Raw genomic sequence first — 14187 nt, 5'->3', positions numbered from 1 at the left:
AAGATGTGCTGGTCTTGTTTTTTTTTCTGCATATATTTAATTTAGTGAAACACTGGACCTTATGGTTCTGTGTGTGCATGTAACTTCAACTTCAAGTTTAATTTAACAAGCTGGAGAATGAAAAAAAAAAAAAAAAAAAAAAAACCCCAACCCTAATTGTAAGAAGTCTGATGGCAATATCTTTACTGAATCCATCAAGTTTTTCCTTCCAAGTTAAAATGTCAAATACTTTGCTGTGGTCTTTCTCACAGTTCTTTCTGTAAGGTAATTAAGTTAGCAATTGCCATTCCTCTAGTGGAAGTCTACGTCTTTTTTGTCACCTGACTACTGCTATGCGTGTTTTCTTGAAATGTCTTCAGAAAAAAAGCATTCCATCTTCCAACTACAAAATGTGTAAGAGATGTAGGTTTTTTTGAACTGAGGGTTTTTTGGACTAAATGGACAAGTTGTAGAAGGTTCTTACTGTCTTGGGAGGGAAATTACATATTGCTCCTTGGTGATAGATAACTAACACTGAACAAATGAGCAATAGTTCATAAATTGTACATGACTGCAGAAAAAGCCAATGGGACGCAGACATTTGCTATAAGCAAAGAGTAGAAACCTCTCTGTTATTTCTCACTTAAAGGTGATCTTCGAGGCCGAGCAGAGATGCTGAATACAGGAATTCGTATTAGGAATGTGACTAGAAAGGATTCTGCAACATACCGCTGTGAAATCAGTGCAAAGAGTGAAGAGGGGCAACGCCTGGGAGAGGCTACTATTACTCTCACAGTATTGGGTACAAACTTTGTTACTTGGGCTTCTGTAAAGACATTGAATGATGGCAAGCGGTGATGAAGGTGGGGTTATCCATGTGATGTGTGGCTGCTGGGTTTTTGGGTCTTCTTTGGGCTGGGTTTATAAACACATGTGCACATGCATGTTCTACAACGTACTTGACAAAAGAGCTTTGTAAAATGCACCCTTGCATTAGAAGGGAATGGAACTAGGGGTTTGTTGATATAAATGTGGGGTTTAGTTCTCCAAACTTAGTAAGTATGCTGATTTATGTGATCATGAAATGTCCATTTCTACTAAAACTGAAGTCATTCAGTGGCTGAGATTCTGGATAAGCTGATCATGGAGTTTGGCACTGGAAAGTCAGCATCTGTCAACACTTATCAAATATTCCTAAGCAGCAGTTGATTTCAATATGCTACAGTCTCCTCATGGTTTTGGAAGGAGAAACTGCTGCAATGCCTGTGCAATGCCAGCCGGCGAGTTAGCAATCCATGCGCTTTATTTACAGGAGAGATGCTGTTGGCTTGGGGAGGTGGTTGTTCTTTGTGGCTTTTTGTTTATTTTCTTTCCCAGTCGGGGAAAGGAGGGAAAAGTGAATACTGAGCACATTCTTCTTACACTGTTTCTGGTATTTTTCCCAGGGGATGAGTGGTAGAAGTTGGTAGTTTTCTTCTTTTCCCCACATAGGGAGAAATGAAAATGTTTGCTTTTGTAGTTTCCATACAAAAATAATTGATCTTTTAAAATTATAAATGAAGTCTCAATGTTCTTCATAAAGGATGATAAATTCATGGACTTCTGATTAGCTCCAACAGTGTGGTAAGCCCACTTATTCTTTCTGACAATCATTTTTCAAATCCAGTTGATTTCTTTTAATACAAAAGATCTTTTTCCTCTTCCTCGCATCTGTTTTTAAATACTGGGGCAGGGAAGGGGAGAATTGCTGGACTACAGATACTGTGAGTTGTCCCTCTTCTGCCTGTGAGCAGGAAGCCCCATACAAGAAACGAGGTGGAAAGATCTCTCTGGGGTTGGATGAGGGTGTATAGATTGGAGACAGGATGACACAGCATGTTGGGGGGGAGTCTGGTGTGGAACAAGCCTCTTTCTTCCACTTTTAGCAACTCACAAATTTTCCTGTGCTGTCCAGTAGCAGGACTCTGCCTTCAGTCCCTTCTCCAGCACCTCATTTCATTAACATGGTAGTTTCTAAGCATGTATACAAGTGCTCACCTCCTCACCAGTGACTGTCCAACTGTTGTCATGTAGACAATGCTGATAAGACTGTGTAACAAGTGCAATTTCATTTTCCAGTTGCTCCAACAACTCCGGTATGTGAGGTACCCAGCTCTGCAATGACGGGAACAGTAGTGGAACTGAGCTGTAAGGAGACTGAGGGATCTCCTCCCTCTGAGTACCAGTGGTACAAGAATGGTGTTCCCTTACTGGAAAAGACAGGAACAGGCAGTGCTAGAGCAGCAAACATAACTTACACCATGAATAAAAAGTCTGGCACTCTGGTAAGTGTAATAACCAACTCTGTCATAACCAGCTATCACGAAGACAAAATTTAGTGTTTAGTACAATGATGCACAGGGGTCTTAATCCAAAAATGCACAAGGTCTTTGTTGAAGATCAATGTCATGCTGATATATGTGATAACAAATGTAGAAGGTGGTTTCTGCCTCAGATCAATGACAAGCCATAGGCATGATACAGATAAATTGGGTGAGTTGCAAGGATGCAATAATGATAAATGAGCAGAATCTAGAATAGAAATGACAAATTTCACCTTGTAATTTAACAAACCAGTGCCAGGTGAGAATGATCTCTCAGTATGTCAACAGAGTTATATTTGGTAGCACCTTAAAATCTGAAATAGCAACTTCTGCGCACTTCAGTGGGAGTGCAGCACTAAGGGTAGTCCAGAATCTGTACAATCCAGTGGCGTTTACAGGTTCCAGTCCAGTACTTGTGAAGTCAGTGGGAAGTAGCTGGGGCTGTAAGTAGCCTTAGTGTGTTTTTTGTTGTAGTTATTTGTGGTGTGTGTGTGTGGGGGGGGACATCCCTCAGAACTGGCCATCACTTGTTCCTACTTGATCCTTCTAAAAAAAAAAAATGATATGTACTACTTATGGTGCATTGTCAGCTGAGGTCTTTCAGAAGTAAAGAGCTGTTCTAGGGACACCCTGCTCTTGTGCATGATCAAACCTGGAAACTGAAGATGTGGCTAAGCATTCCGAGGTGCTGTGGATCTTTCAGCATGGCGTGGAAATTAGGTGGACTACTCAAAATTAGCAATCACTTCTGAAAATCTTAAAGTATGGTATATATTAAAGGCAAAAAAGTTAACAGGCCTAATAGTGAAAAAAATAACAATAAATACAGAGAAACACTGGAACAGACATGACGTCAGTCTCTGTCCATCTCTTGCTTCCTTACTTTCATTTTTACAGCAGTAGTATTTGATAAATAATGCACTTTAGCATTAGAAAGCGCCATTTCTTATGGGAGGGGGAAGCCCACAAACTTTCCCTGGGAAATATTTTTTTTACTACATGAATTTTTATTTTTATTTTTATTTTTTTGGTGAAATGAACAAAACGTTCTGATATCAGGGATTCTGAAATTGGAGCATGCCTAAAAAAATGTATTTTGTTGGAAAGTACTGATCCACTGAAAAAGAATCTCCTTGTAGATACACACCATCTAGTTCAAATGTCCATCTAAAAGACCCTCTTAGACCAGAAGCTGAATTTCAAGACCACGGGATGTGACTAGGGAGCTGAATTATGAGGTCAATTTCTCACTTTCTTTCAGGTTTGGTTTTTTTTTTTTTTTTTGGTTAAAAAAACAACCAACCAAAGCCTGTTGACATGTCAAAATTTCTATCCCACAGGCAATTCTGAATTTCTTTCCATTCTGATAATGGTTTTGGACTCTGTCTTAACAGCTATTTAACACAGTTACAAGGAATGACACTGGAGAGTATTACTGTGAAGCCTCCAATGGGATCGGATTATCTCAGAAATGCTCAGTGAAGCGAATGCAAGTTGGTATGTGTCAAAGCAAATAAGGGTGGAAAAGAGTCTTGCAATGGGAATGATTTTATTGCTTGATGCAACTGACAAGCTAAGACCAGATTGAATTATATCTCTTTGTTTGATTATAGCATTCTGGGGGAGGAATAATGATAATAATAGTTCCTTAAATGTGGTTGCTGTGGCTACTTAAAGCATTCCTTTCTTACAGCACAAACATGTCTCACTGCATTTCACAGAAAAGCAGCTAGTGTAGTACCCTAAAATTATTGTAGCAGCCAGCCTTTAGGTTGCTAAACACTGAACTTCACACAACAGCAGTATCCGTATGAAATCCTTAATATTTCAGAATGCTTTTGTGGAAGCTGTACAGTATAATGTGCCCGTCCACTGGGTTATTTTCTTTATGAAAAGTCTCCCTTTTGAGATTCATTCATGTGAAATCTTAATGCAACAGATCAGAAATTTAACTGTGGCTCATCTATACCTGCCAGAGGAACGTTGAAGAAGTCAGCGTATCTTAAAAAAAAAAAAAAAAAAAAAAAAATTAAAAAAAAAAAAAAATCATGCTGCCTGTTTGTTTTCTACTTGCATAGCATAGGTGAAGTGTAACATTGGTTAGCTAATAAAGAATTTAGCAAAGTCTGGAGGGGCAAAGTCTATAAAAACCCAAAATGCATGAATACTTTTACAGAATATAAAACTAGCTCTTGCAGCTGTGATAGGAAAGCAGATGCTAAAGAAACAAATTTGCTGAAAGATCCTAACCAATACCGCACAGAAGTGCATGTCCAAGTATTCCATAAAGCAGTTGTCTGGTGCTTTCTTAGAACTTGGCTGAAAATCAGTGGATCGTGGCTTTTAATGCATACCTGGTTGATTATGGGCAAGAGTCCCACAAGCTACCATGACAGAATCCCTCTGTTGTGGAAATACTCACCAAAGTCCTAAATTGCTATCAACCAATGCACAAAAATTGATAGGCTTGGGGATAAAATTCCCAACCATATATTAACGCATGCTTAAAGTCAGGATCCAATTAAGTATTTGGATATATAACAAAAACCTATGAAAATGTTTCTGCTTGTTGATGTTATTGTTTTTTCCTAAAATAGATGATTGTCTGAGGCTCTTGATGGTTAGATCAGGAAATGGGCATGGGTCATCACCTTCAAAATAAAAATGGCTAGATGTTTCTGTAGCACAGTGCAGAGTTTAACTTTAGACATCTGGGCTAAAATATTTGTTGATCTTTATTGTGTTGGATTTGAAAAGGCTTGCTGTTTAAAAATAAAAAAAGCATTGAATTTTAAATAACTTGCCTGAAGAGTTCTTCAGGACTGGGACCTGACATTGCCATCAGCTGTTTTAGTTTATTTTAGGCAAACTAACTGTATGAAAACACTTGTTTTAAGACTTTTAAAGATTTCCAGATATTTTCCCTTAGAGACATATGACACGAATAATACTTATTTGGGATAAGTATGATGAGGAATATGTATCCCTTGACCCCTCTTATTCTTTCCTTACTTTTGACCCAAACTGAGCAGTTGAAGTGTACCAAGGACTGCTGTTAATGTGGCTGTGATACAGTAATGCTTTTGGACTCCTTATCTACATCTATTTGTTACTAATTAACTTACGTAACTTGGGCCAAAGACCACCTATAGATACAAAAGGTCCCTGTAGTAATTAGAGGAAAAAATCCAGCCTATGGAAACTTTTACAACTTATAACATTGGACTTACGTTTTATAATTACAGATGACCTTAATGTAAGTGGTATCATCGCTGCAGTAGTATTTGTGGCTCTGGTAATGGCATTGTGTGGCCTTGGAGTATTTTATGCCCAAAAAAAGGGCTACTTTACAAGTAAGTAAAGTAAAATCAGTCCTTCCTTGTGTCAAAAAAGAAACAATCTGTACTTCTGCTGACTGTAACATGTCCTCCGTTTCATGAAGGCTCCAACTCCGTGGTACTAAGGCTAAAGAGTATTACAGCAGCAACTTTATTGTGCAGACATTTTTATTCTGCCAACTTCTACTGCAAAAGATACTTTATGAATGGCATGGAGACGTTCACGCAGTTGCATAAGGCTACCAAACAGCAATCTGGAGAAAGCAGCGAGCCAAACCCTGGTTCTTGGAGCCTCTCTGCTCTGGTTTTGAGAAGGGATGGCAAAGGCAACATAAAAACAAGCTGTTCAAGTTCACTTGTAGTCTAAAAATTCTGAGCGGCTGAGTTCTGATGAAGGGGAAACTAAATTACTGGCTCCCTCTTCTGGGTCGTGGCGAAAATGCACGTGGAGAAACCTTGCTTTGTAAGGATTGCTGCAAAAAATCTCGACACCCAGCAAGCCTCTCCATAGCGTTTACATCAGTGCCTGTAGAGTTCAGCAGAAGGGATGCCAAATGCCAGGGTCTGAGAAGGTCCGCTGCCTAAAAGTAAAAGGCTAACAGAGCTGCTGTTAGAATTCATGTTCACTTGGAAGTTCATTTACCTTTGAAAGCAACCTAATCTTTTTCTGTTGAAACTCACTATGCCAAAAAGAGACATTTGGTTCAGAAACTCCTTCTAGAAACTGAAGAGCTGAACAAGCTACGAATAACTATTTCAAAGAACTTTAAATCAGCTAAGGAAACTGTTCTTGTGCTAATTTTTAATCTTATTTTTTTTCTTTTTCAGAAGGAGGTTCTTCCCAGTAAGTATCTTAATGCGAGTAGCACACAAATCACTGCAAACTTCATTTACATTTCTGATGAGTTAGTAACTGTGGTGATTGTTTAAGGCCTTTCTCACATGATTCTTGTACAGTGCCTTTTCTGAACATTGAAACAAACCTGGTCCTACACATCAGCTGGTTCCCTTATTAGGACCAGTGTGATGGTGAGAAAATTAATTAAGGATTATTACTGTGATAAATGTCCAGAGATGTGTCTTTTTACATAGTTATGGTTTATATCCCTAACTCAGCTACAGGCATGCATTTGTCTTCTCTTCAAACTGGACAAAAGATACTCAGAACCAAATTGAACTGTCCTCATATCCATGCCTGCAGATCATTTCAGGAAATATTTGACAGGTGGAGGCTTCATAAGGGTGTCTGGTTTACACCTTTAATATGGATTTACTTCATGCATTTAAATTTCTTTATTCTTTAAAAGTCAGAATTCCTCAAGCTATTTTAGTGGTCCCACTAAAATTGTGTGCTTCATTGGAGGCTGCCCTCATATTTTTGTTTTGCTTTTGAAAGTTTATTTTAGCACTTCTAGGTTATAGCAGGTTAAAAAAAAGTACTAAAGAGAACTACAAATATTACTTTAAAATACTATGTTGTTTATACAGCATAGCCACAAACTAGACAAAAAGCATAATTGGAAGCATTGAAAAGACAAGCTAGGGAAGGTGATTTGTCAGTGGTTGATGAGATACCGACAGCTGTCTAAGAGCATTCAACAGATTTGTTATTATAATTTTTTTCTGAGAGAGGGGGGAAAAACTCTAAGGATTGCTGGAAATCAGGAAAAATGCATTCATAAATAAGGTCCTCGAAGGGTTAAAACTAGCACCAGAAAAGTCACTATTTAACCTATGTTCTTTTCCTGTTAACAGAAAGAAGACCAACTATCAATCTACGAGTGAAAAGGCAAGTATTTTGCATTCAGTAGTGTGTTTAAAAAGTTCTATGTGTCTTCCAAATTCCTTAGTTCTGTGATGGTTTTGCTTGCCCTCCCCCAAACCTCATATGCCGCCAATACCTGGAGGTACCTTATCTCTGTTTGCATTTATAGCATCCTATTACTTAGTCTCAAGTGCCATGCAGCTACAGCACCTTGCTCCATACTTTGCCATCTTTTCCTTTACCACACTAAGCAGACTTTTACCTGGTTGTCTTTTACCTACTTCTTCCTACATCTCTCCCTGTTCTGTGAGCTTCTTTCATTCTTTTTCTTCCTCCTTTTCATTACTTTCCCTCCGTCAGCTAAGCTAAAAAGGTAACGCCCTTATACTACTTGGCAATCTCATCTCTACACTGTCCACTTAATACTGCCATTTCTCACTTGTGAAGTCTTTTACTCCGCCTTGCTTGTGCATGTTGGTTAACCAAGGAAACTAACTTGGACAATCCAAAGCAGCAGCGAAAGTCTGGGCCTTAGTTCCTCTAAGATTAATGTGGGTCAAAAGGCTGGACTAAATATGGAAGTTAAACTTGCTACTTCCCCCCCACCCTGCCCTTCCTCATTGAGAGGTCTCAAGGGCTGTAGCTGCGTGTAGGTTACTCCAGCTTGTCAGAGTGCTGTAAAAAGAATGGAGCTCCAGCTAAAGTTTCAACTAGGAGCAACTTAGTTTCACTCTCTATAGTTTAAGGCTACACTAGTAGCCTTAAAAGCTCATTTCTTTATTCAAAACAAAGCACACTAAAAGCATAAGCTTATTCCTTCCCCTAGTATGTATGTAAGAAACTGCCTGAGGCCAGCTACCTGGCTGCTCCGAGTTGGGAAGGAACAAACTTTGAAGAGCTGTGGTATCTGTTTATCAATATTAATGCGCTTGTGAATCAGATGCTCAGCAGAGCTGTTTGATACTTGTATTTTTAACAGGTTATTACTTCTATTCTGTGTAGCAGTGTTTTCTGTAGACTTCCCTTTCCAGAAAAGGGTAAAGGATAACTAGCAGTACTTCAGGGAGGCTTCTTTTCAATCTCGATGCCTTAGTTTCTTTTGAAATGTACTCTAAAGTTTTATCTGGTTAAAATCTCTGAACTATTACTCATGTAACCTTGTTTGCTTCATTTAGGATTTCAAGCATACCAAGTCCTTTGTTATTTAGAAGATTTCAGCCTCTGTGAGGGACATCAAATGACTACTTGTTATACAAAAGTATCAAAGGGATCTTTTGACCTCTACTCTGTAAATATTGGTTCCACATACTACATGCTGAAAATAGAAACTGCCAATGTTTAGATCTAGTCACCCTGTCTGTGATTGCTTTTTAAAAAAACAAAACCCAAAAAACCCCTTAACTTAAAGACAGAACTAAACTGAATGTACAAGTCAGGTTCTGTGAAGACTTCTCATTTTGTTCATGTATACATGCAGTAATACCGGATTCACTCTTACAGCTTGGAACAGTCTATTCAAATTACTTCAATAGATGACCTTGCTACCACTACTTCTACTATTTATGTCTCCACCACTGTCAAGGGCTCAAAATCTCCTGCAATTCTGACTTATTAGTACCTTGACGTTGTATTAGATTTGCCAAAGCCATCTGTAAGTGTGTAAGTAGTCGTGCAGACTCAAACTCACTATCCTGACAGAATAAAGCTTCCTGTAATTGAGGCTCAAGCAGTGTTTTGTTATCTAATATAAAATGCCTACAGCTTCTTTTCCACAAGGAAGTATCTCTCTCTCTGTAGACTGCATGTGTAATTTCATTCTGAAGAACAATCATGCCAGTACAACTCAAGCTGTAGTATCTGGACCCTAAATGTTGAAGTGTCACAAATAAATAGTTCCTCAGAACTTGAAGTGTTTGTGTCAATTGTTCAGTTACTAAAATTCAACTGTTACCTCATTAACAGGTATCAGTTGCTTGTATTAGAGTAACAGTTCATCACTTGCATGTTCATTGATGCAGTGTAAAATTAGTATATTTGTGCCTATATTTTTAGCTGTGCAGGGACCATTACTATCCTAGGGCTTTGCTACAGACTTAGGGATCATGTTTTGTGTTTTTTCTGCAGAAGCTTTTTGGATGTGCCAAACTCAGAAAAACAAGTAGTTCCTTCTTGGTGTATTGCTATCAGCATTATAACTTCTCAACACTAACACGTAGCTTGGCAAAGGCAGTTTTGCAGTTAAGATTAAGAAACACTACTCAGATGCCTCAGTCACTTAAACAGGTGACAAGCACAGCTAACTATGCTCACCATACAGTTAAGAACTTATTCACGCTTTTGAAATCAAACTGCAACGCTGTCTTTATTAAGTTACAACTGGTGCCATGTTCTGCAACTCCATTGACGTACACTGCTGTTCGGTGTACAACCTGCAGAGATCACTTCGGAGTCTCCTCAAACTTGGGCTCTAAAGGAGGAAGGGGAGAGAGAGAGAAAAGTCACATTAGTCTCTTTTCGTTCCAGCCTCAAACACCACAATTCATCTGGTATTCAAAGAAAAGTAAACATTAGGTTTGCAAGCTAAAGCAAGCTCTTGTACCCTGCAGCCTATACCACTGCTTGCTGTGTTTGTATCAGGGTAGGACTGGATGTGGGCAGCACTAAAGACTAAACTATGCTGGAGACAGGTCCTTTCCACCTTAGAGTTATACGTAAGGTTTCAGACAGACATGCGCCTCAGTAACATTCTACCAAAACAGCTTTTACAACATCTGGGGTAGGGAAGGCAGCAGAGAACTGAAGTAGTCAACCAGAATGTTACTGGACAACACGATACTAATATTTCCAACATACCTCTGGTATGAGAGCAAGTAACCTAGCTCTTTGCTCTTGATAAGTGTGTTATAGCTGAATAACAGAACGGAGTGCACAATTTCAACACCAGTCGAATATTCTCCACATAGAAACACTGAGGAAGGAGTTCTTGATGTCAAAGGTACAAACTCAGAAGGATTATGGCTTTTGACAGGTGAGCTACTACTGCCTGTTCTCCTTGCTACAAAAAGTCTGAGATATAAGGCTCAGCTTATAGTAATCTTCACTAAGACAAAAAAATAAAGTTTTGACCCACCTAGCATTTAGTTTTTAAAACTTGCTGAAATTAGATAAAGGATAGGCAAAAATGGTAAAAAAACATGGTCTCCCCACTCTATGTTCTGTTCTTACAGTCACACAGATTTTGTTTCATTACCAAAAAAATCCTAAGCTTTTATATGTATTGTTTCAAATATTACATAGAAATAAAACTGAATATAAAGACAATGCATCCCTAGAACTGGAGCCGGGGGGGAGAAATACCATAGATCCTACTTTACAGATGCTCTGTTTTATTTGCACCAGTAACAATCTGACACCAAATTCTCCCTTAATCCAACTGAAATACCACCAAAACCCAAAACATTTTTAGGTGTGTTCCTAATCTAAATTAGAATTTCCAGTCAGTCTTATCGGAATTACAAGTCACTGACTATGGCGGCTTGACCTTCGCTGGCTGCCAGATGCCCACCAAGCCTCTCACTCTCCTGCTCTTCCCCTCCCTCCACAGGAGGGGTGAGAATAGACAGTGGTTTTACCATTTTTAAAATATGTTGTCACAGAGGCGCCACCAGCTGTGTCCTGCAGTGTGTCCATTTTGGAGCCAGATGGAACTGGCTCTGTCCAATGTGTGGACGCTCCCTGGCCCCTCCTGATAGAGGCCACCCCTTCAGCCCCCCACTATCAAAACCTTGTCATGTAAACCAAATACACTGGCACCTTCAAAAGATTGCTGCATCTCAACTTATGGGAAAGGCAGCTTACTCCTCCAAAACCTGACTTCAGCCAAAACTGCTTGTGAGCAATGAAGACTTTGAGCTATACTTCCATAAGGAAGCAAAAGAAACAAAGAACTAGAGAAATGAGCCATAAAAAAATTAAATTGCCTTTATGTCCTAAGACTCTGTGCTGTTTCTTTGAATTCTGCATAAACCATTCCTCACAAGCATTCTTCTTATGATAATCAATCTGGGTAATATGAAAACATGTTAATACAGACTTAGAGCAGTTAAACTGAAGTCACATCCAAATAACTGAAGAAAAAGGTTTAATAAGTCGTGAAGTAATCCTAAGTAACAAAACTATGTCCATTTTCTGAAATCACGGACTTTCCAGATGAGCTTAGAAAATTGACAAATTACAGTTTGGGTGACATAGCAGACTATCATTTTGAAAAACAGTTGTCTCACCTCTTTGTGAGGATGAGGAAAAAATATAACAATAAACCCTGGGCTATTTCTTTTATATTTGTGCTATTTCTTTAGGGTCTCTGAAAGGTAATTAAGATAGCTGAATCTGGCTGCAAGTTTTCTTAAGCATCAGTCTAAGTAAGTCCACGTCTCTACAGGAAAAGGCAAATAATCAAGAAAAGGAGTCAGATGGAATCAGATGTGAACTGTCTGAAAGTAAGGATATTCACTGGGGCATCTTATGTGAAATTAATGGTCCAAATAAAAACTAAATGGGAATTAAGAAAAACAGTCACTGAAATGTCCTTACTTGCGATTAAAAACTGAGTAAGATTGTTAACTCACCCTCAAATTTAAATTCTGGAAACTTGGTTAGATCTCCCTCACCATACGCCCGTTGAAGTCTAGCAAGGGATTCATTCAAGTCTTTCTGAAATTCAGGGCCTGCATCAACAGGCCCTCCAGCTTGCCTAAAAAACATTAAAAGTTCTGATTAATACTTCAGTTCCGAAATTTCATGTGGAAGTTATACATTTTCACGACCATTTATGAATTAAAAGCCTTTTTGGCAACCAGCTAAAGCAAACCATTTAAAATATTTCCAAAAGTCGAGATATGACGCACCTTAGGGCCTACTTACCTTACACGTAAACAAGGTTCCCGAGGTAACGTACAAGCTTTCTACTATCAGTGATGAAAATCCAAGCTACAGAGGTAGCCTTTTGAGACATAAAACTACACTGAGTATTCAGGATTTCAGGGCTCTTAGTTTCACTTGTTCCGGATGTGATTTCCTAACAAAATTGTGATTTGCACCTCTGATATTTCTGAAATAGTGATCTTGGTTAGTAAAGCTTAACTGTTCTCACAGAGAACGTGCTTTAAATACTAAATAAGGAAAAAAAACAAAAGACAGGGCACCATGCGTTCATATATATTCAGACAGGGATTTCTTGGGATACAAATATAAAATAACTAAAATAGTAACTCTTCAGATTACCAATGCTCAGTTGTACCAACACAGATATCACTTACAATTGGTAAAGCCAATAAAAATTTGCCATCCTACACAGGCTAGTTTGTAGGTGTGGAAACACAGATCTTCCTCCAGTAGAACTAAGGAGCAGCTTATTTTCTTCCCAGAAATAATTCACAAGAATAAATGACACAGAATTACTATAGTTTTAGTTTTCCTGTTAAGCAGTTCATTCAAATATTACAAGAATCTAAGATTCCATTTGAATGAACTCCTTATTAACTTAAGATGTTTAAGGAATCAGCCTCACAGTTCCATTGTTTCCATTCAGCTTCTGGCAACAAGACTGAAGAACAGCCACTTTCCTCAGATTAAAAAAAAGGGGCTTTTTTCCCTTTTTTTTTTTTTTTTTTTTTTACAGAGCACATAGATGTGTAAAAATTAACATACTGGTATGTTCACCTGGTATGCAAAGAAACTCAAATGAGTGCCTTAACTCCCCAAGAAGAATGACATCAACTTTACTTCTTTTTTTATTTTTTGAAGGAGAAAAAATAGACATTTCCTGCCAGGTATGCAAGAACAAGCCTTCTCACTTGTGACACTATCAGTAAGTGTTGCAGGAATACGTACCTGAAGTATTTAGAGACCAACCTACAAAGTTAACCTCCTTTACTTACTTGCTCTTTGTGTTGTATTCTCTGATCTTGTCCACGAAGAGCTTCTGAACGGGATCGAGCTCTTTCGTCTTATTAAAGACAATAGCAGAAAGCCCTATGTTTCTGCGCAAGTGAACGGAAACAGCAGAGCGAAAAATGGAAGAAAGTCGCAGAATCTGATGCAGAATCATGATGGCACTGGTGTTTTACCTAATAATAAAAAAAAAAAAAAAAAGGCAAAACAGAAATACGGAATCAGGTAGCTCTTTCTGCAACGTAAATGCATAAAGATGCAAAATATTTGGGTCAGAAATGAGCTTTAGACCAGGAAGAGCAGTGAAACCAACACGCCATTTGGGGTGAAACCCCGGAGACGCGGTGCCACCTCCCGTTCAGTCCCACCACCGCCGAGAGCAACTCACAATTTCAAGTTTTGACTCGTTTGAAGAAAAAGCGACAGTTTTAACCCAGCCAAAGCCGGCAGCACCGGCCTCCGACCCCGCTGCTCCCCCCACCCATCCCCCGGTCCCCGTCTCCCTCTCACCCGCCCGGGCACCTCCCGCAGGCGGCGGGGCAAGGCGGCGCCGTTCGCCCCGGGGCCCGGGTACCCCAAGGACAAATCGACGGAGGAGGAGCTGCCCCCCCCGGTGCTGCGGGAGGACGGGCGGGCGGTCACAGAGCCGCCACCAGGCCCAGCTCCAGTCACCTTGGGAGAGTCACCGCCGCCGCCGCCACGGCCCCGGGTGCGCCCCGCCTCCCCGCGCAGTGCACGCCGGGAAACCACCGCCTCAACCCACGCCCCCCCCCGGCCCCGTCCGCACCGC

At 39.6% G+C, this 14187-nt stretch overlaps 2 protein-coding genes across 3 annotated transcripts in view; one reads left to right on the top strand and one right to left on the bottom strand.

The window, feature by feature from the left end:
• The window catches only part of JAM2 (junctional adhesion molecule 2), a 37709-nt gene extending 28210 nt beyond the window's left edge, over positions 1-9499 (top strand). The window contains exons 4-10 of the mRNA XM_054193879.1: positions 629-781; positions 2098-2303; positions 3737-3839; positions 5588-5695; positions 6509-6524; positions 7436-7469; positions 8621-9499. Of these exons, the coding sequence (XP_054049854.1) occupies positions 629-781; positions 2098-2303; positions 3737-3839; positions 5588-5695; positions 6509-6524; positions 7436-7469; positions 8621-8653 (653 nt within the window). The 3' untranslated portion in view covers positions 8654-9499. The remainder of the gene's footprint in view (positions 1-628; positions 782-2097; positions 2304-3736; positions 3840-5587; positions 5696-6508; positions 6525-7435; positions 7470-8620) is intronic.
• A 281-nt stretch (positions 9500-9780) lies between these two features.
• ATP5PF (ATP synthase peripheral stalk subunit F6) lies at positions 9781-14174 on the bottom strand. Of its 2 annotated transcripts, none has more exons than XM_054193894.1 (4): positions 14070-14174; positions 13385-13573; positions 12074-12198; positions 9781-9912 (listed from the first exon to the last, which is right to left on the bottom strand). In XM_054193894.1, exons 2-4 carry the CDS (start codon positions 13552-13554, stop codon positions 9884-9886), a joined length of 324 nt encoding a protein of 107 aa, XP_054049869.1. In that variant the 5' UTR covers positions 13555-13573; positions 14070-14174; the 3' UTR covers positions 9781-9883. The 2 variants fall into 2 exon arrangements, with proteins under 2 accessions (XP_054049869.1, XP_054049880.1); XM_054193905.1 differs by lacking the exon at positions 14070-14174 and adding an exon at positions 13908-14063.
• Positions 14175-14187: the final 13 nt, after the last annotated feature.

Source organism: Rissa tridactyla, chromosome 1 (genome assembly GCF_028500815.1).
Source record: "Rissa tridactyla isolate bRisTri1 chromosome 1, bRisTri1.patW.cur.20221130, whole genome shotgun sequence".
NCBI lineage: Eukaryota > Metazoa > Chordata > Aves > Charadriiformes > Laridae > Rissa > Rissa tridactyla.
This window is presented reverse-complemented; position numbering and strand designations above follow the sequence as displayed.

Bases quoted from the DNA above. Each gene is read 5' to 3' on its own strand.
- ATP5PF (XM_054193894.1), bottom strand. From the start codon at position 13,554: ATGATTCTGCATCAGATTCTGCGACTTTCTTCCATTTTTCGCTCTGCT. The intron at 12,199-13,384 runs GTAAGTAAAGGA...AATGTTTTTTAG, and splicing joins GAATACAACACAAAGAGCAA to GCAAGCTGGAGGGCCTGTTG. The intron at 9,913-12,073 runs GTGAGTTAACAA...TTCCTCCTTTAG, and splicing joins TCCAGAATTTAAATTTGAGG to AGCCCAAGTTTGAGGAGACT.